This window comes from Nannospalax galili, unplaced genomic scaffold (assembly GCF_000622305.1).
Source record: "Nannospalax galili isolate Female #2095 unplaced genomic scaffold, S.galili_v1.0 scaffold32, whole genome shotgun sequence".
In the NCBI taxonomy this organism is placed as follows: Eukaryota; Metazoa; Chordata; class Mammalia; order Rodentia; family Spalacidae; genus Nannospalax; species Nannospalax galili.
Window position 1 is genome coordinate 4,677,378 of NW_008335297.1, and position 26,735 is coordinate 4,704,112.

General features: G+C 47.4%; 1 protein-coding gene across 3 annotated transcripts in view; it reads right to left on the reverse strand.

Moving 5' to 3' along the window:
* Positions 1–26,735, reverse strand: part of Clec16a (C-type lectin domain containing 16A) — a gene marked incomplete in the record, with an annotated part of 241,639 nt that overhangs the window by 23,404 nt on the left and 191,500 nt on the right. For all 3 annotated transcript variants that reach the window (XM_017797361.2, XM_017797362.2, XM_008829928.3), the window contains 1 exon segment: positions 25,319–25,483. In XM_017797361.2, coding sequence (XP_017652850.1) covers positions 25,319–25,483 — 165 coding nt within the window.

Sequence of the window (26,735 nt, forward strand, 5' to 3'; positions counted from 1 at the left end):
AAGGGAGAGAGAGAGAGAGAGGGAGAGAGAGAGAGAAAATAAAAAAAAAATAAGGGGCCAGGTAAGGCCTGGGTGCTCACCCAGCACCTCAGAAACCCACACCCACAGAAATGAAGGTCTACTGACATGTGGGCGGGGCTTTCCAGGTAGTTGCTTGGGCCCCAGGTAGTCAGGTATATCATTTTAAGAGCTTCACATTCAAGTTCTGCTTTCTGATTTGCTTCCTGTACCCTGTCATTGAAAAAGCCACTTCCTGTCCAGCCTCAGGGGGACAGATCTGTAAACCAGGAGAAGGAAAGAAATTCTATAGCAGCCACCATGTAGGGTTTCCTGTCTCTTACCGCAGGCGACCCCCATCACTGACTGACTGCACCTCCAAATACTTAACTTAAAGACTTTTATTTCTGGTTGGTTTTAAAGGGCTAACATACAAAAATATCTGGAAACTTGTAGAATCTGTTAGCCTACAGCTCTTTATCCATGGACAAATCCTCTTGGATTTTAAGGGCTATTCATGAAAACCTGTAGAAAAGAGAAAATGGTTTTTCAGTATCCTGCTTTCTCCTGTGCTATCTTGTTCTAGTTGAGCCCTTAGGAAGGGCTTTTGCTGTTGGGTGAGGGCTTGGCTGTGAGGGCTACCACCCGTGGGAGAGACCCAAGGGTTAAGTGTCTCTTTTGCTGCTGAGGGACACCTGGGCTGTGTGGATGTCAGGAATGTGGGTGGTTCCTTCCTGCCTTGGACAGGAGCACCTGTCCAGGTCATGGAGGGTTGGCCGGCATGTGGGCCTGGATTTCTGAGGTAATCTGCCTTCGGATTATTCAAACTGCAGGGTGCCAGGACTTGGGCTTTCTCCCTAGGATGGCTGGGCCTTTGCTTCGCCCTGCCCCTGCCCTCTTCTGATGGCATTACCGTGTGTACATGAGTGAGCACAGAGCTCCACAACAGTCTCTCAGCGGTGGCAACAGAAAGCTCGCCAGCAGCCATCTTGCCTGTCTGTCTACTGAGGAAGCGAATGAGGCTGAAAGAGCAGGGAGAGGGAGGCTGTTAGACAGCTATGGGGGCATCTTCAGGCACAGGGAAGCCCTGACCCAGGAACCCATGGGTGGGTGGGCCACCTACAAGCCTCCCTGCCAAGGATGACTGACTGTGGTCAGTGCCTGGTTGTTTGAAAAGTCTCTTCTCTCTTCAGCCCTGCACTGTTCTCTTAGGCTTAGGTGCAGGACAGCCTCCTGGTATGGATCTCACTTTGACATGGATGCCCAGCCTTAAGGATTCTACAAGGTAGTAGTCTACAAAGAGGCCAAGGAGTTTGTTGTAAACCTTTGCAAGAAGCATGTGGTACCGACACATACTTAATATGCTCCCAGGGCAGGGAACCGTGTTCCTGGAGTCCCCTCAATCTGCTTGTGTTTTTCAGGACTTGAGTTTACAGAGTAGGGTGGTTCACTCCTGTAGCAAGTCATGTCATTGAAACCTCTTGTCTTGTGTGTGTTAACTGACTGGGGTCAGGTCACTGACAGGTGACGACGTCCCCTGACATATCACTACAGAAAGAACCGAAGATGTTATCTGCAGACGGGCGTCAGATGGGATCAGGGAGTGCACTTAGTCACAAAAAGCCTGAGATAGGCATCAGCCCAGAACACACTTCAGAAGCCTACAGCTGCTGCTCAGTGGACTGCCAATTTCTGCTCCTGCAGCCCTATCAAGATAGTCAAGAATGTGGCTCTGTCATCTGCAAGGGAGAAGCCCCAGGAAAAGCAGAAGCTTGGCTCTGGGCCTGGAGCTTCTACCCTGGGTATAGGGCATGGGGGAGAGGAGAGTGCCCAGGGCTGGGGCTGCTCCTGTGGAATGTGGCTGTGGAGCTCATCTTTTCCTGAGAGCCCATGCCTTCTCTGCATCAAGGCAATGACATAACACCTTATGGGGTTGTGGGAAGGGGAAAAGTTGGTATAGGCTAAGTGTTCAGGTACTCCTGTTTGCTGAACTGGAACTTGGTCTCAGTGAGACAAGAACTGGGACTTTTCATTTTTTTTGTAACTTAGATGCAGGGGAAATGACTCCTTTGAGAACACAACACCAAATGACACTGAAACCTTCCTCTTGTCACCTGTGTGACTGGAGGCATTAGAAGTTAGTAGTGTCTTAAGGTTAAAGGAAGTTGTTTTCTCTTCTTTTCTTTCTTTTTTTTTTCTTCGAGACAGGGTGGCCTCAAACTCAGTGATCCTCCTGACTCTGCCTTCCAAATGCTGAGATTACAGGCATGTGCCCCACCATGCCCAGCTTGGTTAGAGGACTTCAATCAAAGCTGCTTATGAGAAAATGGAATTACCTTCCCTGATTTGTAAAGTCCCAACTTACACTGCTTTCAAGACACCTGGGACTAGTCTGCTGGTTGATGTTTATTTGATGGAGAGTTGTATTAAGTTTAAATATATGAAACTGCTCAAATTCAACAAGATTGACCTTCAAAAAAATCACTCTTCATCTAGTTCAGCCTATTCTGATAGGGCTGTCTTAAAAGGCTCTACTGGAGTAATTCACAGTAGTCCAAGGGAGGGAGGGACAGCTGGCTGGGCACAAACAAGTGGCTCTCCCTAATTCTCTACTTCTCCTTGCCTCCTGCTATCAGTAGATGCACGAGCATGTGTGCATGTATGTGTGTACGCACATCTCTATAGATTCCTCTCTCCAGTTCTTCAGTTCCCAAAATCAGCAGCTTGGAAATGCTTGCAAGTAACCCTGGCATGTCAAGGAGAGAGATGTGTGCTTTTGAATGAAAACCCATGAGCCAGTGGCTCAGGAGGCCTGTGAGAGGCTTTTCAGAAAGGCTCTGGTGGGTTCTACTCTCTCTGCTTCCTTGAAAATGCCAAGCTAATGCCTGTAGCATTAAAATCACCCTGGCTCTTCTGCATCTGTAGTTTTGACTTATTTTTTTAAAGATGATTAATATTTCATCATAAAAGTATTGATTTCCTTTAACTAAGAGACTTCAAGTTTGTTGCATCCTTAAGCATGATTTTATTATGTCTCGGGCCAAATGTTTTCTTTTCTTCTCCTCTCCCCCCACAGAAGGATGCTTTTGCCTTTGATATAATGTATGTCAAGAAGAAAAAGGAATTGATTCACAGAATTCTGCATTACAGGCAACTTTGAAGGCAGATATCCAGTCTGCAGACGTGAAGAGTTGGCTCTGAAATGTAATTCTATGTTCCTCTGTTAAGCCTTCCTCATCAGTCAGACAGACCACCAAAGCCCAAGCTGTGATGGCAACAAGAGGAATGAATGTGAGCTCAGGATGGCTCTGGACAGACATGATCCCTAAACACCCAAACTCCATACCAGGACCTGGGTCCACAGAGACTCCATCCCCATGCTCTCACCCCTTTCTTTATGAAAGGTAACAGGATTCTTGCTGGTTTGCAGGACCCCCAAAGCTACTGTTTTTTTTATGGAAGCTGGTGGCAGAGGCCAGCAGTGGAGTTGGGGGACAGTGCTCAGTTTTACAGAAACCATCCAGGAAGCAGGCGGAGGGCAGTAACTGGCAAGGCAGCCGAGTGCTCTGCACTGTTTAAATATTGAACATCCTCTCTCCTTCCTCCGCATTCATTATTAACCTGGATCTGCATTGCTGGGCACACTGACTTCATTTCTTCCCAAGAATCCAAGATGCCATGCTGATGCCCAGGGGCCAGCAAGGGAATGGAGTGGAGATTTGGGTCCCTCCGTCCCTCCCTTCTTTCTCTTTTTCTTTCTTTCTTTCTTTCTTTCTTTCTTTCTTTCTTTCTTTCTTTCTTTCTTTCTTTCTTTCTTTCTTTCTTTCCTTCCTTCCTTCTCCCTCCCTCCTTTCTCCTTCCTCCCTCCCTCCCTCTCTCTCCTTCTCTCCTTCTCTCTCTCTCTCTCTTTCTCTCTTTCTCTCTTTCTCTCTTTCTTTCTTTCTTTCTTGCCCTTGCTGAGCCTTGGATTCCTGGAAGTGTATCAGCTTCTTTGTGACTTCTGGTATCTGAACACAAATGATTAGTGTGCCCCAAATGTTGGACTTTCTTTCCCTTCTACACAAGAGAGTTGTGGCAGAGGGAGGTCAGGAGGCTGTGGCGGTGTCATGGTGATACGGTGTTCTATTGTTTGGGACCCTGCTGGATCCTAAGCCCAGTCCAGGTGAAAGCAATGTCAGGAAGCCATATTAAAACAAGAAGTGTGTGGAATGAGAGAAAGGAACTCAAAGCCACCAGATGTGTCCTTGGCTCCATTACTAGACAACCAGAAAGAGGCTGGCAGATGTCAGGCCAGCCACCAAGTAAACCCAGGCTGGGCTTGAATTACTCTTCTGAAGATGCAATTTTGAGAATATAACCTAAGATCTTTCCACAAAACAACGTAGCACCTTTCCTGGGCAACAAATGGGGAGAGGCCCCTCCCTTGGGCCCTTTGGAAACTTGCCATCCTCCTGCCAGGAGGATGATCCCCAGACCTGAGTTGGTCTGTGGGATGAGCTGGGTACCAGTGCTCCTTTTTCCTGGGCTCTTAACAGGTCAATGTTTGCCCTGCCTAAAAGGATAAATTTATTCTTCCCTGCATCCTGCCTTGGTCTCAGCACAGAGCCTCACCATGCTGAGTTAGGTGTCTGCAGACCAATACTGCTTCCTATTCTGAGGACTCAAATATCCTCGGTCCTGGTCTTTGTTTTCACTTGAACGAACCCCTCTAGTTCTCTGAAGGGTTCCTCTGGGTCTCCACCTCTGAAGTCCCTCTTGATTAAACTGCCTTCCCAGGTTCTTTCCAAAATCCAGCTCCCAGAATCTATCCTAATAAGTTACTAGGTTGGCTCCCTGTGAGGGATTGTGTAGAACTCCTGTTCTGCAAAGCGGTTGACAGCTTGCTATCTAATTGCCTTTCTCTGCCATGGGCTTCTTTAGCCTGAACTAAATCAGAAAACTTCTTTCCCATGGTCTTGTTGGCACAATGCCTGGGAGTGAGATTTCACTGACAGATTTAATGTCTGATGTCCAAAGGCCCCTGTATTTCTGAAATCTCTATTTGTCTGGGTGGTTGCAAGGGAACACACTTGGCACAGACATTCTGAGCTATGGCTTCTATTTCGCTGTTAACCTGTGGACTCTATTCTTGGCAGGGAGGAAAAGGAATATGAAAGTGTGACTTGATAGAAGGATCTCCTGGGCCTGGATTGGCAGGTGCACACAAGCATGTGTGAGGGCCTCATCTCAGAGATTGAGCAGGTAGCACTTCTGCAGAGTTAGGTGATGAGAACCTAGGTCCAGGTGAGGTAGGCTTGGCAACCCCGCCCCCAACCCACAGGAATGGCTTCTAGTAGAGTAACTAGAAAAAAGGACCATCACAATGTGATTTGTAGAATAGTGGAAACCACTCAGGCGGCCAATGTGAGCAGACTCAGTGCATTTTGGCTGATCCAGACTGTTAGGGGTGTAATTGTGTCCCCTCTCCAAATTGTCACGTGGAAGTTCTAGTGTCAAGCCTCAGAATGGGCCATGATTTACAGACAGTCTCACTCTGTAAATGGAACTAATATGAGGTTATTAGGGTGGGTCCGGGTTCAGTTCCACTGCGTCTAATGAAAAGTGATGTCTGGACATGAAGACATACACTGTTGTGGTTCTATCTGAAATGTCCCCACTGGACTCTTGTGTGGCAGCAGACATGGTCCCTAATGCAATGTACAGAGGTGGGCTTTGGAAGTGACTGGATTTTAAGAGCTCTGAGCTCATCAATGGATGAGCCATTGATGGATTCATGATGGGATGGCATTGGGATGGGGCAAGATGGAAACTAGGTGGGGAGGCCCAGCTGAAGGAAGTAGATCTTGTGGGTGTTGCCTGGGGTTACTATCCCTTGTCCCAGTCTTCTCTTTCTGCTTCCTGGCTGCCATGAGGTGAGTAGCTGTTTTCCATCAGGCGCTTCTGCCATGATGCTCTGCCTCACCATGGGCCTAAAAGCAATAAAGCCAGCCGACCATGAATTTGAACTTGTAAAACTATGAGCCCAAACCAGTCTTTCTTCCTTCAAGATGTTTCTATCAAGCATTTGGTCACTGCAGTAAAAACCTGTTTAACTCAAGCAATTAGGGACAGAGAGCACCATGTGAGCTGCAGACGCCTGGTAACACCAAGGGCTACCAGCAATCCAGAAGCCAGGAGAGAGGCTTGTGCCAGATTCCTCTTCCAGCCCCATGAAGAAGTCAACCCTATTTACACCTTGATCTTGAACTTTGGGTCTTCAAACCAGAGACAAGTTTGTGACACTTTGTTATGGCTGCCTCAAGGAAGAGGGATGATGGGTTACTGTGCAGTCATTACAAACCAAGTTTAAGAAGAGATATTTTGTAAGGCAAAAGAATTGCTAAAAGCAAGAACTTATGCCCCAGAGTTGTTCTTAGAATGCACATGTGCACAGGGTGGTGTGTTCAATGATGCCCTGTGGCACTGGACAGTGAAAATCTGGGGCAACTGAAATGCTTGGCTCAAGAGACTCAAGTAGCCATGCTGTAGAATACATAACCACAAATAGGAATGCACACAATGTGTAACCACCAACCCAGATTTCTAATTCATAGCAGTGTCTGAGAAAAGCAAGCTGTAGAAAGTTATACAGAATTATGACTGTGAAAATGTATAAACAAAGGCAGACCAAGACATCAGATAATTACAGGTCCATAACTCCTTATGCTGAACCCTCCATGATCAGACATGTCCTGGAAGTTATAATCTTTAGGTATTAAAAAGCAAAGCAGTGCATATGTACAAATTATGCTTTGTCCTCAGCTGGGCCTTGGGCAGCTAAACCCAAACATAAAATTTCTGTTGTGAAAAAAAGCATGTGTACTTGGAGTGAGTGGCATGAAGAACTCTTACCACCAGTCCAGAAATAGTTCAGGGCAGGTTTTGCCACCAAGTATAAAGTTAGATAAAATATTTTGGTTTTCAGAGTTGTTTGGATTTCAGAACTGTGGAGATGGACTTATGGCCCTGGAGTGCTCATACAGAATGAAGCTCCACAGAGAAGGGTATGGAAGAGGGTCAGCTAAGTGGTGGGTAGGGACTTGGGGGTAGCAATTAGGGAGGAATAGCAGCCCCATCTTTAGTGTCTATGTGTAGTTTAGTGTATGTGTGTTCATGTGTTATGCATGTGTTAACATGTGTGGAGGCCAGAGGTTGATGTCAGGCATGTTTTTCTGTGGTTCTCCATCTTATTATTTGAGGCAGCGTTTCTCATTGATCCCAGTGCTCATGGATTGGGTAGGCTGGCTGGCCTGTAAGTCCTGGGAATATTCCTGTTTCCACTATCCTCCCTGTCCCCTCCCCCATCTCCAATGCTAAGGTTACAGATGCGTGGCATCATGCCAATTTTTTTATATGGATGCTGGAGATCTGAACTCAGGTCCTCAAGCCCTTGTTTTAATCTTTGAAAAAAACCAATGCCCCTATTTTGTGGGCAACTCATAATTTTTTTTTTCTTAAATGAGAACAAGAAAACTCAAGAGAAGGCAGAAATGGGACGTGAACTGAAGTGCTTCCACATCTTTTCCTGTGATGGGTGCTTGGGAGTGAGCTTTGCTAGCAGCTGCAATTTCCATGGATAATTTTCTGTGCTTATTAATGCACAAAAACTAACATGATGGTCCATCTGTTCCTGTCATGTCAGCTTGTCCTGGGCTCAGCGACCTCTGTGGGCTGAGCTCTGCTGCCTCCCTGACCCTCAGCACTGGCATGCTCCTGCTGGCCGCTCACCCTGTCACCATGAAATAAGGCCCCTTCTCCAGGGCTAACATGCCCAGCTCTGATTCATCATCTCTCGTACTCTCTCTGTCCTTTATTTTTCTGCCCTCCCTGCCCTTTGATTGCTTTTCGGGAGTTTATCATATTGAACTTTTATCCCTTTCCAGGAAACCCTATTATTTTTTTTTCTTCCCTTTCACAATTAATAAATAATCGCAAGAGCACTTCTTTGGACAGGAGCACATCCTGCCTCCTGCGAGCTGCAGAGGGCTCCTCTGGGGTTCCTGGGGGCCTATGCTCAGAGCACACCACCTGTCACATGTGGAGAGCACCGAGGCCCATCCTAAGCTACACTTGGGGTGGCTGCTGGTCCTCATCGTTTGAGCTGCTCTGGATCTTGGGAGACAACTGTGCTTTCATGGCCACTCTCGGGAGGGGACAGCATTTCTGAGGAGTTCAAATATCGAGTGTGGACAGAAACAGGCACAGCAGAAAAGGTGGGCTTTGAGGTCTGCTAAGGCATGGATATCAATGATCTCCCAAAGGCCTGTGATTGAAAGCCTGGTCTGCAGTATAGCAGTGGTCAGAAGCAGGCCTTCAGAGGGGACAGGCTTTGACTCCATTACTGCATTAATCCACTGGCGAATTCATAGCTGAATGGGCTAGAGGAGGATAGGGAATGGCTGGAGGAAATACCTTTAATGGGTATATCCTGTCCTTGTTCCTCTGTCCCCACTCCCCTGCTACCATAAGGTGAGCAGATTTGCTATACCCAGCATACTGGGTATAGCATACATCATCATACCATGATGAGTACAGACAGACATGAGTCTAAGTTCAGCTCTGATGCTGATTATGTGGCTATCGCTTGAGCCTTGAATCTTGGTCTCCCTGGTATATGATGGTTACTCTTAACTGTCAACTTGACTAGAACGAGAAGTGCCTAAGAGATTAGTAAGGCATATTCTGGGGGTGTCTGTGAGGGTGTTTCTAGAGATGATTAATGAGGAAGACATGCTCTAAATGAGATGCTCTAAACCATCCCACAGTCTGGGGGTTCAGATGGAAAAGGGGGACAGGAGAAAGTCTACCCATATATATGTATGTGTGTGTATGCACATGCCACAGCATGAGTATGGGACTCATTTCCTTCTTCCACCATGTGGGTTTCAGGATTAAACTCAGGTCATCAGGCTTGGCAGCAGGTGCCCTTACCCCTGGGCCATTTCACCTGCCTAGGCATGATCTCTCTGCTTCCTGGCTGTCATATGATGAGCTGCTCTGCTCCACCACAGTGATGGACCAAATCCTTCAAAATCATGGGAAAAATGAATCTTTCCTCCCTTGAGTTATTTGTGTCATATATTACTGTGAGTGTAAGTCCAACAGCTGGTCGGCTGGGACTACTCAGCATAGTCACTGGTAGTGTGGTAGAGTGCTCATGCTGGCTGAGCCTTGGTTTCTAATACACACCCAGCTCTAACTGCCTCTGTGGCACTGGTGTCATCTTTTAAAAGCCATTGGCATGAGTTGGATAAAGCTGCTGGCACACTGTCTCCCAGCACCCGAAAGTTTCTTCCAGAGCAACAAGCAGGCAATAATCACCTGTTTTCTGTCCCAAATCCACAGTACCAGCTTGGCGGCATGCTTCTGAGGTTTTGCCCAAAGCTCACAGCAGTGGAGCTAATACTTTTCCTTCCCAGAAGCCTTGTTTCTGAGGTCAGACCACAGCCAAGAGAGACTTTTGGAAAGGTATGCAGTACACACTTATCATGACTTACAGGAAAGAAAAGGGAACAGGAAGCTCTTTTACCAGTAAGAATAGAAGATTTTTCTTCAGTCAAAAAGAAATGGAAAAAAGGCAAGCTTAGGAAGAGGAAGGGTGCCAGGTGAGTCTGGATCACATCAAAGCTTCTGAATTATTCTGGAATGTGAGGCAGATTCCAAGTTATTTTTTCACATTTGGATGTCTTTAAGGAAAATGTGGCCTAAGTGGGACACAGATGAGGCAATCCGCTCCTTGTGTTCTGCCTAGTGGTGGCTTTGTGACAGCCCAGTTAGTTAGAATGGTAGTTTTGACCCAACTCCTTTGAATTTTCAGACACTGTCTTGCTTATGTAAGCCCAGGCTAGCTTTAGACTCCCGGTAATCCTCCTGTCTCACTGCCTGAGTGCTGGAATAGCAGATAGGAGCCATTATATTCAGCTGGCACAAGGTCCTCATTAGGATGTAACTTCCACCCCATGCCATTAGCTGGCTGAAAGCACATTACTTGCTGTTTATTTAGTCACAGATAGTCAACCCACCACTATCAATTTTTGAACATTTTTACCATTGAGGTTTTGATTATAGCTTGTAGTGAGGGACTGTGAGTGCTTCACCCCTCTGTGAATAAGCTGGTAAGGTATCTTTCCTACCCGTTCCACCATCTATTTTGCTGTCCATTCTCTTGCACAAGCATGACATATTTCATTCTTCCAATCAGACCCAAGCCCAGGAACATTCCCTTCAAAGGATTCAGCATGGAAAGACGTCCCAGGTCAGACCATGCTTACCAGTGCCTTGGTGAATCAGAAGGGGAGGCACAGTGTCGGTCACCTCATGTCTGAGTCTCTGGCCAGGGGGATGATGGCAAAGGGAGTTCTCTGGCCAGTCAAAGTAGCAACAGTGTCATGTGGACAGTGACATTTTCAGTAGCTGGGGATATGGCAGCCTGCTGGCCAAAGTGCCAACAGCTGTCCTGTATGTGGGGCCTGTCTGGGATATATGCTGTCTGCATCTGTCCCTTTTCCTTAGAAGCTCTTCTGGACTCTAGCTTCAGGTCACAGTGCTTTTCTGAACACTATCCAGCTCTTGGGGCAGTTTCTCAGGACACTGATTGTGGTGGGCAATTCTGGAGCCCATTTGGTGGCCAAAGTGCCTTTGCTTCAAAGGGACTGATCTGTTTGGTTCACCTGGGTCCCCGGCATTGTTGGGCCCATATAAAGGAGTATTAAAACTTTGCTGGCTTCCTTTTCTTCCTACATCGACCCACCCATGTACCCATCCATCTACCATTCATCCACCTCTCCCTCCATCTATATCCAGCCACCCATTTCTCCTCCCTCTACATTCATCTACCCATCCCTCTTTCCCTCCCTCCTCGTCTCTCCCTCTCTCCCTTCCTCTCCATGTGTGCATGCACATATCCATCTATCTATCCATTGTTTACCAAACAATAGTTATGCCCAGGACAGCCCAGGAGCTGAAATTCAGCAACACCCAAAGCCCAGGCCTGCCTTCTGGAGCTTACAGTTAAACTATGGTATGGGATGGGATGAAGAAGGCAGCAGACAAGGAGAAAACAGACAATGTGGAGTGGTAAGTGCTGCAGAGACATAGGCAGGAGGGCTGTAGTGCTAGGAGCAGAGCAGGGACACCCCAGGTGGGCCAGGGAAGACCTCCCAAGAAGGTAAGTGCTGAGGGTGGCCTAAGGAAGTGAGAGCAGAGGTGTGTGGTGTCTGGTGAGTGAATGCAGGTCCATGGGCATACCCAACACAGAGGTTCAACTGGACGTCCCTGGGCTGCCCTGGATGCTCAGTGGCAGGAGAGCGTTGGGTCTGAGGAGTGGAAGGACCAGCCTATATAGGACCTTCGAACCAAGGTCCTGTCATCTTCATGAGATCAGCTGCGCTTACTTTTGAGAATCTATCACTATTAGGCCTATGGGCTGTTACTGTTCTCTCAATAAAAGAAGGGGATGGGAGGGTCATTAGATCTTCACCTGAGTATTTGGCCATCTCTTCCAGTCATTTGGATGCAATTCTGTCCTAATGCATGTGGTCTGGGGTCTTAAGGAGGGGCTAGAGTATACTAGTATTCTAGGTTGGGGAAAACTAAGGGGGAGGGGGCTCCATGCCCCATTTGTGAGACTATGCTGAAGCCATCATCCATGCTGGGTGAAGACTTTCCAGTGCAGCTACTTTGGGGGCACCCATGCTCCTACCCACAACTCTTCAACCATGCTCTGTAAGTAAGCCCAATAAACTCACTGGATCCCCAGATTGAACTCTTGTAGAATTATACTTTGGTTTGTCATTGGGACCTTAGAAAAATGGGGTAGACATTGCACACACCCCTGGGAAGGAATTTTAGCAATAGCAGGTATGGCCACCTTTGAGTGAGATGGGAGCCAGTGGTGGCTTCCAGTACAGAAGATACACAATTGGACTTAAAAGGATCTTTCCTGCCATGGTGCCAAGAGTAGGCTTCAGGGGCCAAGGAGGGAGGCAGTGGGCTGACTTTGAAGTCACTGACATAGCCTAGGCCTGGCCAAGGTCAGGAGACTATATACAGAAACCCACCTGTCCACTTTTGTCATGATTACTGGGCTCAGCACCTCACTTGCTTATACTGTCTATGTCTGCTTCTAGCTGGAAGGGCAGATTCTCATTGTGACAGAAATCTTACAAAGTCTAAAATATATACTATTACTCCTTCAAGCTGGGCTCTTGCCTGGGAGACAGGTGTGGTACTGAGCAGTCCAGGCTCTGGCTGCACTTCCCAGGTACAGAAGATAGGCACAGACAGGCATGAGCAAGGATGCTCAGCTGTAGTCCCAAGTCTGATGAGTGGATAACAGTTGCTCTGTGCATGTTCTCAGCTACCTGGTCTTTCCAGCTAAGTATAGGCTGTTGGGTCTTGTGGGTAGCCTGGCCTGGGGCTGGCCCCAGTGGCCAACTGTTTTCCTGTTCAAAGGGTTGTGGGACTATTAACCTTGCTTCTGAAGCCCCTAGTGGCTCCCTGAGTCTCTGACAGATCCAGGACAGTTCCCATGTTCTTATGAGGCTTTACCCTGCTGTTTCTGATCTGCTTCACCTCCTGAGGACCCACATGTACATGTGGTTTCCTATCCTAACCATGCCACCTGTCTTGACACACCATGTTTAATCTGGACCATCCTTTAAGAGCCCCTTCTAGAACCATCCCTGCCCTGGGTGCTGACCATCTCAGTGCAGATTGGACTGGTGCTGCTGTACTTTAGGCATTCTTTTCCCAGGACACCATTAACTTCTGTGGGCTGAAGTTTCTAGAATCTTTCTCTCCTCAGTTTTTGGAACAGAGAATGATGCAGAACTGTGCTTGTAAAGATTTTGCTGACAGCATGACATGTTTTTAGGAAGTGAACACTCCTGAAACTGGACCTAGGGTGTTCTATGTGTCCCATTACCATACCAGGGTCCTTCCACACTATGTACACATGGGAGCATGCTCCTGCACAGGACAGAGGCTCACTAAGCTGTTATCTCTAGCCATCAGAGAAGGCAGCTAGCCCCACAGCTGTGCCAGTTCCATGGAAGGCGGGCCCTCAGTCACGCAGTGTCTTGCAACAGGCCAGTCCACAGCCTCTTCATCCAGTTCTCAAGCCTGGATGAACAGCAGAATGACCCTGGAAACCTCTAATCCAGCATTGATGCTTCCTCATACTTTTCTGTTTTGTTTGAATTTCCCCTTGCATGTTTCAAAAGCTTGGCTGGGACTGGTAAGATAGCTTAGCAGGTACAAGTGGTTGCCATGTAAACCTGATGAGCAGAGTTCCATCCCTAGAACCTACATAAAGGTGGAAGGTGAGAACTGACTCCTGAAAGTTATCTTCTGACCTCCTGTCCACATGAGCACTGTGGGATATACATGCCTATACACACACATAACACATGTGCACACACACAATAATAATAACAATAATAATTAGCCCTGTACAAGGCCTGAAGCTAAAGAAGGCCTATAGGCTAAAACTCCATGCTTCTTAAAGAGCTGTGACTCTGGCCACCTGTGCCCATAGGGACAGGCCAAGGCTCTTGGGGCTGAGAGAGGGGTATCTTTTCTTGGCTGCCATGGAGTTTAAGCTGATGGGCTGCCTGCTCACCCAACTTCTATTCCAAAGACGCCATGGAGGAGCAGCTGGAGGAAAGACAAATGTGCCTGCTGAAGGCCATGCTGGGCTGAACTGCAGCAGGAGATAAATGCCAGTGTCCAGCAGCAGGGATGCCCTTGGGGACCAATGGCCCCTGCTCTTCTGCGACAGTGTGCCTTGCCTCTCTTAGGAACATTTAGTGAGTCGGTTTCCAAGCCACAATGAGTGGTGCAGGACAGGAGCTGATCAAGCAAGTGGTTTATTGAGAGTAGCAGGTCAGGGTCAAGACATGCTCTCAAGGTACAGTGTCTCCACCCATGCCTGGAGTGCCTTGGGCTCTTCTGCTTTTCTGGTGGGTCTCTGAGCCATTTCAGGCACAGCATGGATCTGGTACAAAAGCAGAAAATGAGAATGCAAAGAGAGAGGCTGGGCCAGGTCAGAATGCTAGCTCTGCTGGACTGGCTATGCAACAACAGGCAGGTGACTTAACTACCCTGAGTCTCAGAAACCTCAGATGCAAAATGAGCACGCAATCATTTGTCTTCAGGAGGGTGGGAAGGCATGACACCAAGTGCACAGAACAAGCTGCATCTGGTACAGAGCTGGAGGCTTGGGGGCCAAGTGGGCCTGGTCCTGCCTTCACTGTGCCCAGGTACTTTCTGCAGCAGGATACTGTACATGCTGTTCTCCATACACCTGCTCCATCCCCACTAGAAAGGGCAGGTCTCCCTTAGAAGCTAGCTGGTTAAGGCTATAATGATTTGAATGATGCTTATGGCAAACTCCATGTGGTAGAGCCACCAACACAAGCTCAGCACTTGATACTTAACCGTAGCTCAGTAAATGTTGAAGGAAGGAGTGAGTGGAGAGACAGACTCCACTGTGTCCACAGAAGCCCCTTTGTGGATGTGAAGACAAGGAGCTAAACTCTCACTCATTAAAGCCTCGATTACACTCATGGTCAGAACTTTTTGGAACTTTCTGTATTTGCCATTGTGGGTTTGAGGCTTTATCATCACTATTATCTTAAAGAGTTTTGGTTAAGCACCAGCTTGGCTGCAGAAAAAGGAGAGAAAGCTGTTCACCTGTCTATCTACTGGGTGAATATCACTGGTTTAGGAAGCCTAGACAACTCTGTCAGGCCTAACTGGGGATGGAGTGGATCGGTGTGGTTAGGAAGTAGGCATGGTAGGCTGCAGGTAAGGCCAAATCACAGTTCCTCTAGAGCATGACCAAGAATTTCTTCTGCTCTTGTTCTGAGGCATCTCCTTGGACACTGAAGGCTGTGGAGCCAATGTTTCAGGCATGCTTTTATTTTTTTAAATAAATTAAAAAAATATTTTATGCTGGGAGTGGTGGTGCACGCCTTTAATCCCAGCACTTGGGAGGCAGAGGCAGGCAGATCTCTGTGAGTTCAAGGCCAGCCTGGCCTACATAGCAAGTTCCTGGCCAGCTGTGGATACAGGGAGACCCTGTCTCAAAAAGACCAAACAAACAAACAAACAAAAAAATCCAAAAATGGGCTGGAGAGGTGGCTCAGGGGTTAAGGCACTTGCTCTTCTTCCAGAGGACCTGGGTTTAATTTCTAGCATCCACATGGCCCACTCTGTTGCCCCCTTCCAGCCTTCATGGGCACTATACACATACCAGTAAACATACCAACAATCAAAACACTTGTACAAATAAAAAGTAAAAAAGCATTTAAATTTTTTTTATTATTTTATGTATATGAGTGTATTGCCTTCATGTATGTTAAGTGTACCTGTGTTGTGCAATGCCCGTGGAGGTCAGAAGAGGGCGTCAGATCCCCTGGAATTGGAGTTACAGAAGTCAGCTTCTTCAAGAGCAGTCAGTGCTCTTAACCGCTGAGCCATCTTTCCAGCCCCCTCAGGCAGGCTTTTAGCAATACCACATACTGCTGTGTGGCTTTGAGTGAGGTGCTGCACCTCTCTGGCCTTGGTCTCCTCATCTACTCAAAGAGAAGAGCAAGGCACCTCTCTCCCAGGGTCACTGTTAAGGGGTGGTAGAGACACTATCTATTGCTGGCAATGCTGGTAAGCCTGGTGTCACCATCTCTCCAATGGGGCTAAGCCTTTCAGATGTTTCTACCTTAGAATGGCTGGTAGGGGACTGAATTCTGAGCAAAGTATGACAGCTTTCTGGTTGCATGACTGGCTGGGACCTTGCTCCCATGAGAAGTCATTGCTTACCAATTGGTGCCCTGCTAACATGGAGGTGCTACAAAGTGAGCAGGACTAGCAGCGTAACAAGGATGAGTGAGATCTGTCAAACCAGGAAGCTGCATCCCAATCTGCCACTGCCCGTACCAGGCCAGGGCATATCCCTCTCTGCCCAGATACTGGAAACCATAGTGGCCCCATACTGCTATCTCCATTCTTCGCCCCCATTGAGCAGGAGCAATAAGCTTAGATACTCACTCCTGACTAAATACTCCCAGAGGTTGTTCAGACCCTTATGTCCCTTTTCTGTTCTCCCTGTGCCCCAGCACATGAGTCTCTTGTGTCCAGTATTTTAGGTATGACAGTCACCCATTTCTATGTCCCCTTCCCATGGGGCTGCCATGGCATGACATGCTTACAAGAGGCTGCAGAAGGCCTAGGTGCACATATGCTACATGGAGAGCCAACATCTCAGCAGACACCTTTGGTGGCTCTAACAGAGCCTATGCTCACAAGTGGGCTCTACTGGTGCCACAGTATGGCTGGCAAAATCCAAGAGCCCTAGCCAGAACCCCTGTGAGCACCTGGGAGCTGCCTGGAGGAGGCAGGACATGAGGGTGGGCGTGCTGCTCACCCACTGAGCTCAAGGCCCTGTGTGCTGCTTTCTACCCGAGCTGGCTCCCTCCTTGTTACAATTTCGGTCAGTGGAAGCACGTTGTAGAGTGCTAGTGCAGCTGAGCTCCTGCCTCAGAAGAGGACGCTCAGGACTCTATAGAACTTCTTGCCCCTTTCATAGCATTTTTGGGCAGCTTTGGACTGGAATGTGGGGCCTGACTCTAGGGCATGAGCTGCAGTCACCTAATGCCATGGCTCAGCTGTGGGGACAGCACAGTGACGTGTACCTGTGCAGAACAGGTGTTTGGTGGTGGTAGTCTTCAAGCAGCTGAGTCTAGCTTCTGGTGGGTGATCCTGCTGACCATCTCAAAGGTCCTTTTGCTGGACGGGGTGGGGATGGAGCTCAGGGTAGATTCTGTACCTGCTCTTTGCTGGGAGTGGTGGACAGGCCAGAGAGGGGGGACCCTGAATAGTCAGTCACAGTCACAGAATCTGCCAGCCTGGGTGGTGTTCTGATTTGATTGGCATTTCCTTGCGCTTCCAGCTAGGAATTTGGAAAAAAACCCAAAACAAACCCCTCACATTTTTCCATGAAGTCCAGGATTTTGTGCATGTCAGCTAGTTCAGGACATTTTCCAGCTTACTAAGGGTGCCAGGGGTGCCTAGGGAAAGCTCATTCTATCAGTGCTGACTCTTTTTGCCACCTGACTCTCCACAAGGTTTATGAGGACATTGTTATCCAGGAGGCTAGAGTGTATGTGGAACTTGACACCTGAGGCCCAACTGTCACCTGTGAGGTTACCATGCTGAGAAAGCCACAACAAAAGGACACTTTACTTCAGAAGTTCTGCAGAGCCAGCAAACCAATTTAGCAGGAAAGGAAAGAACAAAGAGCTGGAGGCCAAGCGCTTCCTAGGAAGTCAACAGACTAGAAGCAGCAGGCCCTACTGGGCCTCTGGGCAGCTGAGCCTTGGTGCCCAGCTGGACAAGTGGGATGGATAAAACCACGTCTTAGCTATTTTTCCTGTTGCTGTAATAAAATATCCAGGTAAAAGCTGGGCGTGGTAATACACACCTTTAATCCCAGCACTTGAGAGGCAGAGGCAGGCAGATCTCTGTGAGTTCAAGGTCAGCCTGTTCTACAAAGTGAGTTGAGGCCAGCTGGGGCTATGGGGAGACCCTGCCTCAAAAAGACCAAACAAAAAAACTCACCCCCCCCCCCCGCCAAAAAAAAAAACAAAAAACAGGCAAAAGCAATTTAAGGGAGAAAGCACATATTGGCACATGGTTTGAAGGTACAAGTTCAGCACAGTGGGGGAGTCATGGTGGCATGCGTGAGAGGCAGTCACAGTCGGGAAGCAGGAATGATGACTGCTGGTGCTCAGTTTGCTTTCTCCTTTTTATTCAGTCCAGAACCTCAGGTCATGGAATGGTGCTACCCACAGTCTTTCCACCCCAGTTAACCTAGTGTAGACAATCCCTCCTAGGCATGGCCAGAGGCTAATCTAATCTAGCTATTCCCTCTTAAGTGCACCCAGAGGATTTCTTCCTAGATGATTCTAAATTCTGTCAAGTTGATAATATTAACCTTTATACTACATTTTTATTTTTCTCCTTATTTTGCATAAGCATCCTAGTGCCTAGCACAAAGTTGGCATTTATAAATGATACTTGTTTTTTCAAGGTAGGGGTTCATGTTGCACAGGCTGGCCTTGAACTATGCAGTTGAAGATGACCTTGAATTCTGGATCCTCCTGCCTCTACCTTCTTGAATGATGGGATTACAGGCGTGTGCTACCACATTTGGTTTGTGTGGTGCTGGGGATGGGCCCAGAGTTTTGTGCATGCTAGGCATGCACCCTACCAGCTAAGCCACATCTCCAGCCTCATACATGAGATTTTTATCCTGTGATGAAATACCACATATGTAGTGGTGGTGTTATTTACTGCAGAGAGGCTATGAGATGATCAGGTTTGTTTGTAAAACTAAGTTCACAATCAGGAAGAAGACTTGCCATTCAGACGCCCAAGGGCCAGCCCTTAACAACAGCAAACATGGAGAGCAGAGCACCTTTGTTATAGGCTGTGATAGGCACATAGATGTATGTGTTCTAGGCACATGGTAGATGAACTCTTGATACATGAGAGCTTAAGGAAATAGGTAACATTTTCACCTGTCTTGTTTTTTCAGTTGTGTATGTATGTATGTATGTATGTATGTATATATGTACATACATATGTATAAATATACACACTATATAAATTTTCCCATGTGAGCCATTTTAGCAGTGGTAAGCACACTCACACTATTTTACATTCTTCCATTTAAAAAAATTGAACTGATGAACTGAGGCCTAGAGGGGCGAACTCACTGGCTTAAGGCCATGTAGGATATATGGTAAATCACAGTCACTTGCTGTGCCACCAATGCTGTCCTGACAGAGAGGCTTGCCTGGAGCCTACTGAACATTCCCAGGTAGAGCCGAGTTGAAATGGGGTGGACTATAGGGTTTGGGTCTCTTCCCACACCTCCTGCATGGGTTCAGGGAGTGTCTTTCACATCTGACACACTGTCCTAAGCAGAAGGCTCCTGGGCACAAAATCACTAGGAAGGTCTGAGGTAGGTCATACCCTTGAGCGATGAAGTAACTCTCAATTCTTGGGAACTCAGCTCCTCCCTCCCCATACCTCCCAGGAACAGGCATCAAGGCCTGGGGCTGCTCTGCTGGGTGGCTGGGCCATGGTGTCATAAGACAAGGCTGTACAAAGAGTAAGTGCCGTTGGGGGACATAGTCCATGTGTAGAACATTGCAGGCCCTCATTTGAAAATGTGGCTCCCTCCAGTCTCTCCATTCCTGAACCTCTGAAGTGTTTTCCTCATGGCTGCTTTGGTACCCTGAAAAGAGGCCTGGCAAGCAGGGAATTCCTGGGCTGACTTCTTGGTGGGATCTGGTCCCTGGACCCTGATTTGATCTTTTTGTGGTGTATGCATGAGAATACATGTCTGCACACCATGTACGTGCATATGGAGGCCAGCGTAGGACATGAAATATGCTCCTCTATCCCTTTCTGCCTTATTGCCTTGAGACAGGGGCTCTCACAGAAACAGGAGCTCATTGTTTTGGCTAGGCTGACTTGTTAAGGAGCTCTTGGGATTCACGTGTCTCCTCCCACAAGGCTGGGGTTATGTGACTTGGGGGTCAGAGCTGAGGGCTGGTTGCCCTGGACTCTGGGTCTTTCCCAGAGGTAGAAAAAGAACTGAATGCCCAGGGAGGAATGAAGTAAAGACTCAGAAAGGTATGAAGCAGGTTGTTACTGAGGCAGAATAAAGAACAAGTGCTAGCCAGGAGTGGTGGCACATGCCTTTAATCCCAGCACCGGGGAGGCAGAAACAGGTGGATCTCTGTGAATTCCAGGCCAGCTGGGTCTACATAGTGAGTTCCAGGCCAGCTAGGGTTATAGGGAAACCCTGTCTCAAAAAGACGGAAAAAAAAAAAAAAAAAAAAAGCAAGTGCTAAAAACACCCTGTGGGTTAGGATCTCCAGAGCTGGTAGACGACCACCAAGTGAGTTCTGGACTGATTCTTTTAGAGGGTCCCAAGGTCTTTCTCTCCTTTGATCTCTTCTTCACATACTTTATCCTTTGGCTCCTATGGCCCCAGCAAGGAAAGAGATATTGAAAACACATATCCTTGTCTGACTGATGCCTGGTCAGGCTGGTAGTTTAATTTTTGGATTTATTTTGTGCGTGTTTTGCCTGCATGCGTGTAAGTGCACCTATGTCAAGTAATGCCTGAGGAGGTCAGAAGAGGGTATTGGGTCCCTTGGAATTGGAGTTCTAGGTAGCTGTTAGCTGCCACATGAGTGCTGGGAACTGAACCTGGATCCTCTGCAAGAGCAGCCTGTGCTCTTAAAAGCTGAGCCATCTCTCCAGTCCCTAGGCTTGGTAGTCTTAATTTTGGTGCATGGCCTTTTTTTTTTTTTTGACACATTCCATAAGTTAAGTGGGAATGTTTTTCCTTCTGACCTTTGCCCTAACTACCTACCTACCTAAGCTAACTTGTAGCATATGGATATGTGCAGCCGTACCTGGCTTTTTAAGTGGGTGCTGCAGATTTGAACTCTGGTGGGAATGCTTGCACACCAAACGTTATTATCCACTAAGTCATCTCCCCAGGCCCAATCTGATGAGTATTAGAGTTTAATTGCTGCTGTGTTTGTTGAGGCTAATTCAGGGGTCATTTCCACTTTTTTCATGGAGCAGGCCAAGGAAACTGTGGTGCAAGGGAGCCTCTCTAACCTGGTCTAGAAATGTTGGTCTGGAGACAGTATCTTTCAGAACTGTGGCTTTGCAAGTCTATTCTTGAGTCCCTGGTGGCAGGTTTTAGAACACAAAGATTTGGGGCTATGCATGGGTTGGGTACAGACTAAGGGGATGGGTATACTCTGTCTAGGCCATGGCCAAATGTAAGGCTCCTCTCTAAAAACAATCTGTCCTACAACTTATGATATTCTAAGCCTGGCAGCAAAACCATGCGAGTTGGCTCAGTCACTACCAAAGGCAGCCTCAAAGCAAATGGGGCTTGGAGACAAGAACTGCGGGTATAGGCTCAACCTGACTTGAGGGATCTATGCAGTCTGGGTCTCAGTTACCAACTTTACAGTAGGGTGGTTATGCAGCTTCAAGACCTGTGGGGAGAACAGAACTAACAGAAAATGTCTGGCACAGTAATTCTTCCCAAAATAGTCCATACTTGTAGAAACAAACAGGATTTTTTCTGCTCCAAATTATTTTAAAGTTTTAGAGACAGGGTCTCTCCATGTAGCCCAGGCTGGCCTTGAACTCTCAAATCCTCCTGCCTCAAGTGTGGGGATCACAAGTGTTTGCCATATACCTGGATAACAATACAGGCTTGCCTGGTATCAGGGAGGCGTCAGGTGACTTGTATTTAGGCTTAGATTTCTGAAAGTAGGGCAAGGGTGGTTCACTTCAGCTGTGTAAAACTTAGGGCATACAGAAGCTTGGTTCAGCACCTGAGCTGTGACCCTGGGCAGGTCACTTCCTCAGTGCAGAGGGAAACCTTTGGTTGTTGGGAAGATCAGAGGACAATAATTTGTAAAATGCTCAGCAGTTCAATCAATTTTGCTTTAAACAACAACAATAAAAAAATGGCCTCAGGGTGGGAATCAAATTTTTATAGCTCACTGGCCCAGGCCAGTCTGTACAGGAGGCTAAGGCTGGGTTGGAGAGGCTGTGTAGGGTGGCAGGCCTCTTTCCTGTGTGACTCTAGAAAGGGTATTTTTGCCTTGGGGAGCTGCTAGGAGAGAGTTGGCTCCATTTTATAACTGGAAGTAAGAACAACAGGCCTAAAACCCTCCTTTCTAGAAACCATACGGAGATGGCATTAGCACCTCACAGCTGGTCCCAGGGGCAGGGAAGTTAGAGCTGATGTCCACAATTAAACACAGCCTGCTTGTTTTTCTTCTCTGTTTACCAGCCAGGCTTTAAGGTGGCTCAGTTGGCTTCCAGTGGGAATCTGGTGCTTGTCACCTTTGCATTCCTCCTGGCTTACGGAGCTGCCAAAGGCATCCTGGAAGAGCAGGCTCTTCCACAGAACTATTAGGTATTCTGAGCCTGGCAGTTGATAAGGCCGCTGGGCTGTTTGTCTTGATGAAGATAACACCTTGACAGCAGTACCCACCAGATCCTTCGGATTTATTTATTTATGTGTGCTTTCCACTGAGCGCACGTGTGTGCACAGGCCTGTGGAGGTCAGAGGGCAGCCTCAAATACTGTTGTTCAGGTGCCCTCAATCTTGTTTTTTTGCAACAGGATCTCTCACCAGCCTGGACCCTACTAAGTAACCATGGTGGCTAGCCAGTGAACCTCAAGGATCTGTCTGTCCTGCCTCCCCAGCACTGAACTTAGGTCCTTGTGCATACATGGCAATTATAGACTGAGCTATCATGCCCAGTCCTCCTCTGGGATTTAAATGTCTTCTCCAAGATGAACAACAAGTCAACCTGGCAGGAAGTGGGACAAGAAGGGAGGAAAGCAAAGCATGATCCCATGGCACCAAGTCTGACTCTGTGGAGCCTGGACAGCAGAGGCACTGAAGCAGGTCTGCTCATTTGCTACTCAGCTAGGCATTAAGAAGACCATGAAAAATGTAAAGTCAAAGCTTTTTTTTTTTTTTTTTTTTTTTTTGTGGGGGACAGTTACTATTCACAGAGAGCTAGAAAGCTATGCTTTTTATGTTTATATGCAATGAATCTGTTAAGTAACTATGAAAGGCATTTCTTAGCTTTAACTTCTAGTACATGAACACTGACAGCTGTAATCCACAGGGACTGGAGCTCCTGGATTTCTCTGGACTTTTAAAACTCAGGGAAGGGGTCCTGAGCCCACACCTGAGGAATGCTGATGTAAGAAGTGGGGGTATAGGGGAGAGTTGCTGCAGCTGGCTGAGAGTGGAATCCGGGATGAGGGAGGCCATAAGGGGATGCATCTCAGTGATCAAGTGAGATCAGAGAGAGAGGTGCAGGTCTTTGGAAATACCCAGTTGGCTGGATAGTAGGGATGAGGCGGGGGGGGGGGGGGATACTGAGGACGCTACTGCTTTTGTGATCTTATGGGAAGTCTGTAGGGCCATCTTCTAGGAGGGAAGCAACAGGCGGGCAGGTAGAAAGGATACTTAAAGAGAGTTCTAGAAACTGAATAACTGCTGCTGTACTCCCAGAGTACTGTGGTGGGGGAGAGGCTGCCATCCATCCCCCCCCACAGCTCCCACCCCCTCTTACTCCAGCTGTGAGCAGTGATTCCAACATACTCTGCATACACATGCTCTGGTATCAAGCCATGGTGGTTGGGGTGTGTGTGTGTGTGTGTGTGTGTGTGTGTGTGTGTGTGTGTGTGTGTGTGTGTGTGTGATCTGTGCGGTGCCAATGTCTCCATCCCTGCCAGCTAAGGGTTGGATGACCTCCTTTACCAACTCCCTGGGATGTGCTCTAGATCTCATGGGCACAGCCTCATACTCCCTGGTCCTGGGACTGGCAGCAGGACATGGGGTATTCTGGTTCTGCCGCCAACTAGCACAGGCCCAAGCCACACCATGATGCCTGATGATCTCATAGCCTTGGCAGCCCAGGCAGGGTGGGGGAGGGAAGGAAGAGGACTGCTATGGTATAGGATTGTGCAAACAAGGGATGGTGCAGATACTGAAGAAGGCGGTGCTTGACTGTGTCTGGCCATACCTCACCTGCTTCCAAGAAGGATTAGTAGGAAACTAGGCCCTGGCTTTTCTCTTCACCAGTAAGGTCTGGAACTGAAAGAAGTGTGATGCCCCAAAGAAGGAATTTCTTTCCAGGCCAAGCTCTATTAGTTGACCTATACTCAGTCATGGTTTGTATTTACTGAGCAACCATTGCTCCAAAGCAGGAAGCAAGACTAGAGGACTTCTAACAGATAGCCCTATGGACCCAGAAGGCAGAATTATCTCACTTTCCTAGCTGAAGATGAAGCTGCCATTCATCTAGCAGCCAAGGCTCAGCCACTCAGAGAGAAAGCCAGCACAGGTGCAGGCCAGCATAATGACTGGGTGCACTTGTTCTTAGTTCACACTGGGACCATATCGGTATTAAAAACCTTCCCCTCTGACCTAGCAGATCTGCTGTAGATTTATCCCCCAGACAACTAAGATTGGTATGACTGTAGAAAGACACCCCAACACTCTTCACAGTGACACTGTGAGAGCAACACTGAAGATGACCCAAATGTCCACCAACATGAGATTGTTATGGAAGATGCTTTGGCCATCCATATGATAGAACATCAGACAACAGTTAATGAGAATGAGGTCAACTCTGAGTGGTAACATGTATCGTGGACATCAAATTTAGTATCAAGAGCCGGGTATAGAATCACACGAATAGTATTACAGAATCTTATACCTGAATATAACCCTGTGACACGCAAATAAACCCTTGTGGAAAGAAACTGTTTACAACGGTTACTTCTGGAGCAAAGGGGACTTCTTTTACATTTTATCATATATTGTTGGAATTTAAAAATTATATACCTATAGAATATGGGGAATAAGTGAACCAAATCATGACGGAGGTAGATTATTAGGACAAGGCCTGAATCTCAGCAGGTTTTTATGGCTTCTCTGGTCCTACTTCAACAACCACTTTTGAGAACATTTCATAAAAATTCAAGCCCAGAGTGTGGAAGGGTTAAGTGGTGGAGGAGAGCTTGGCCTGTTTTCTAAGTTTTGTAATCAGGAGGAGGCCCCCATGCTGCCTCATTGTCTCTTTCAAGGGAGAGTAGGATATGCTGCATATGCATGTACTTAAAGCCCACGTGTTAGAAAAAGAAGGGGGAGACCCATTCTTTTGGTCCTCGAACTTTTCACTCAGTTTCCCTTTGGGGGGAGGGCTGCAGACAGCACTGGCAGAAGTGAAAAGAGCTGTTCCCAGATGGAAGGAGCAGAGGGCCTGTGGGCAGCAGGACTTCCTCATGAGTCTCTCCTCGTCAGGGTACTAGGAACCACACACACTACTCCTTCGAGTTATCTTACACAGAGGAAGAAATCTCTCTCCCACAACCCTCATTACTAATCCTTCAAGTATTTCTAAGAAATTTCCAAAACAGCTCTTAGTCTTTATTCTGAGAAGCTTTTCCACATACCTAACAAATCTCTGGAAAACCAAACCCAGGTGGCAAAGAGAGAAGGGAAAGCCAAGATTGTGTTCTAGGCATGTACTTCACTTGTGTTCTAGGAAGCTGGGGCTTCCAGGAGCCTGGATTCTGAGAGGAAGGTCTCCAGCAGGCCCAGTGAAGAAGCACCCTAGGCCCTCACCAGGAGGAGCTGCCTTACCTGGTACCTTGTCCACTGATGCAAACACAGAGCGTTGCACTGTAGGGTCACTACTGCCCCGGCGGCACTGGTCATAGAAGCGGAAAGGCAGGTGCTGGGAGGAGGTGGATCCGAGTCCGAATCCTAGAACTTCTGTTGTTGGCTGGATTGGGAGGTCCAGGAGGGCTATAATCAAATAGCACCACAGTTCATTTTTAGCAGGTGGGACAAAGGATAGGCAGGAGATGCAACTCGGAGGCTGGGCTAGACTAAATGTGGCCTTAACAGTATGGCACTTGGAAGGAACCAAGCAGCTGAACAGCCCTGAGATATGGAGACCCCACAGAGGCTCAAAACAAAAACACAACTGGGGGTCTAGTGAGGGCTTCAGGCCAAAGGTAAGACCAAGAAAGGACACGGTCTGACTCTTTAAGTGGAACAGATGCTGGGCCAATTTGCACTGTGGAATCTGTGTAAGAAACCCATACTGGGGACCGGAGAGATGGCTCAGTGGTTAAGAGCACTGGCTACGCTCACAGAGGACCCGGGTTTGATTCCCAACACCCACATGGCGGCTAATAATCATCTGTAACTCTAGTTCCAGGAGATCCGAAGCCCTCTTCTGACCTCCATGGGCATTGCATGACATGGGATAGGAATGCACTTATGTACATGCAGGATTATACATTCATACACATTAAAAAAAAAAAAAAAGATCCTTAATTGAGTTTTGGTGTGTTTCAGACCCAGAGCAGGTGGGGTTGATTCTATCTTGAAAGTTTAAATGTGTGCGGACAGTCACACATACACTCACCACCCCCGCAACACACACAGACAGACAGACAAAGGAGTGATCCTTGGGTATCTGCAGGACCCTCACGAACACCAAACTGTAGTTGTTCAAGTCCCTTAACAATGGTCTTCAATTTACATTAAATGGTATTTTCCACATGACCTGCAAACATCTAAGACACTTTCAATTATTTCGAGATGACTTACAGTTAATGTGATGGAAATGCTACAGGAGTTGTGACACTGGGTTGTTAGGGGAAAAATCACATGGAACAAAATCTATACATGATCAGTATAGATGCAGTTTTTTCAAAATATTTGTGTGCGTATCCATGCATGTATGTATGGGTATGCATGTACGTGTATGCACATGGAATATATATATGGAGGCCAGAGGTAGGTGCTAAGTATCTTTCTCCAGTGTTCTCTACCTATTTAAAAATTTTTCCTACATTTATTTTGTGTGTGTGTCTGTGTGCCTGTCTCTGTACCCATGTGTGCCATGGCATATGTATAGACATTAGAGGAGAACTTAGAAGAGTCAGTTCTTTCCTTCCACCATACGGATTCTGGGGCTAGAACTCAGGTTGTCAGGTTTGGCAGCAAGTACCTTTACGGACTGAATCATCTTGCTTGCCCCTCATAT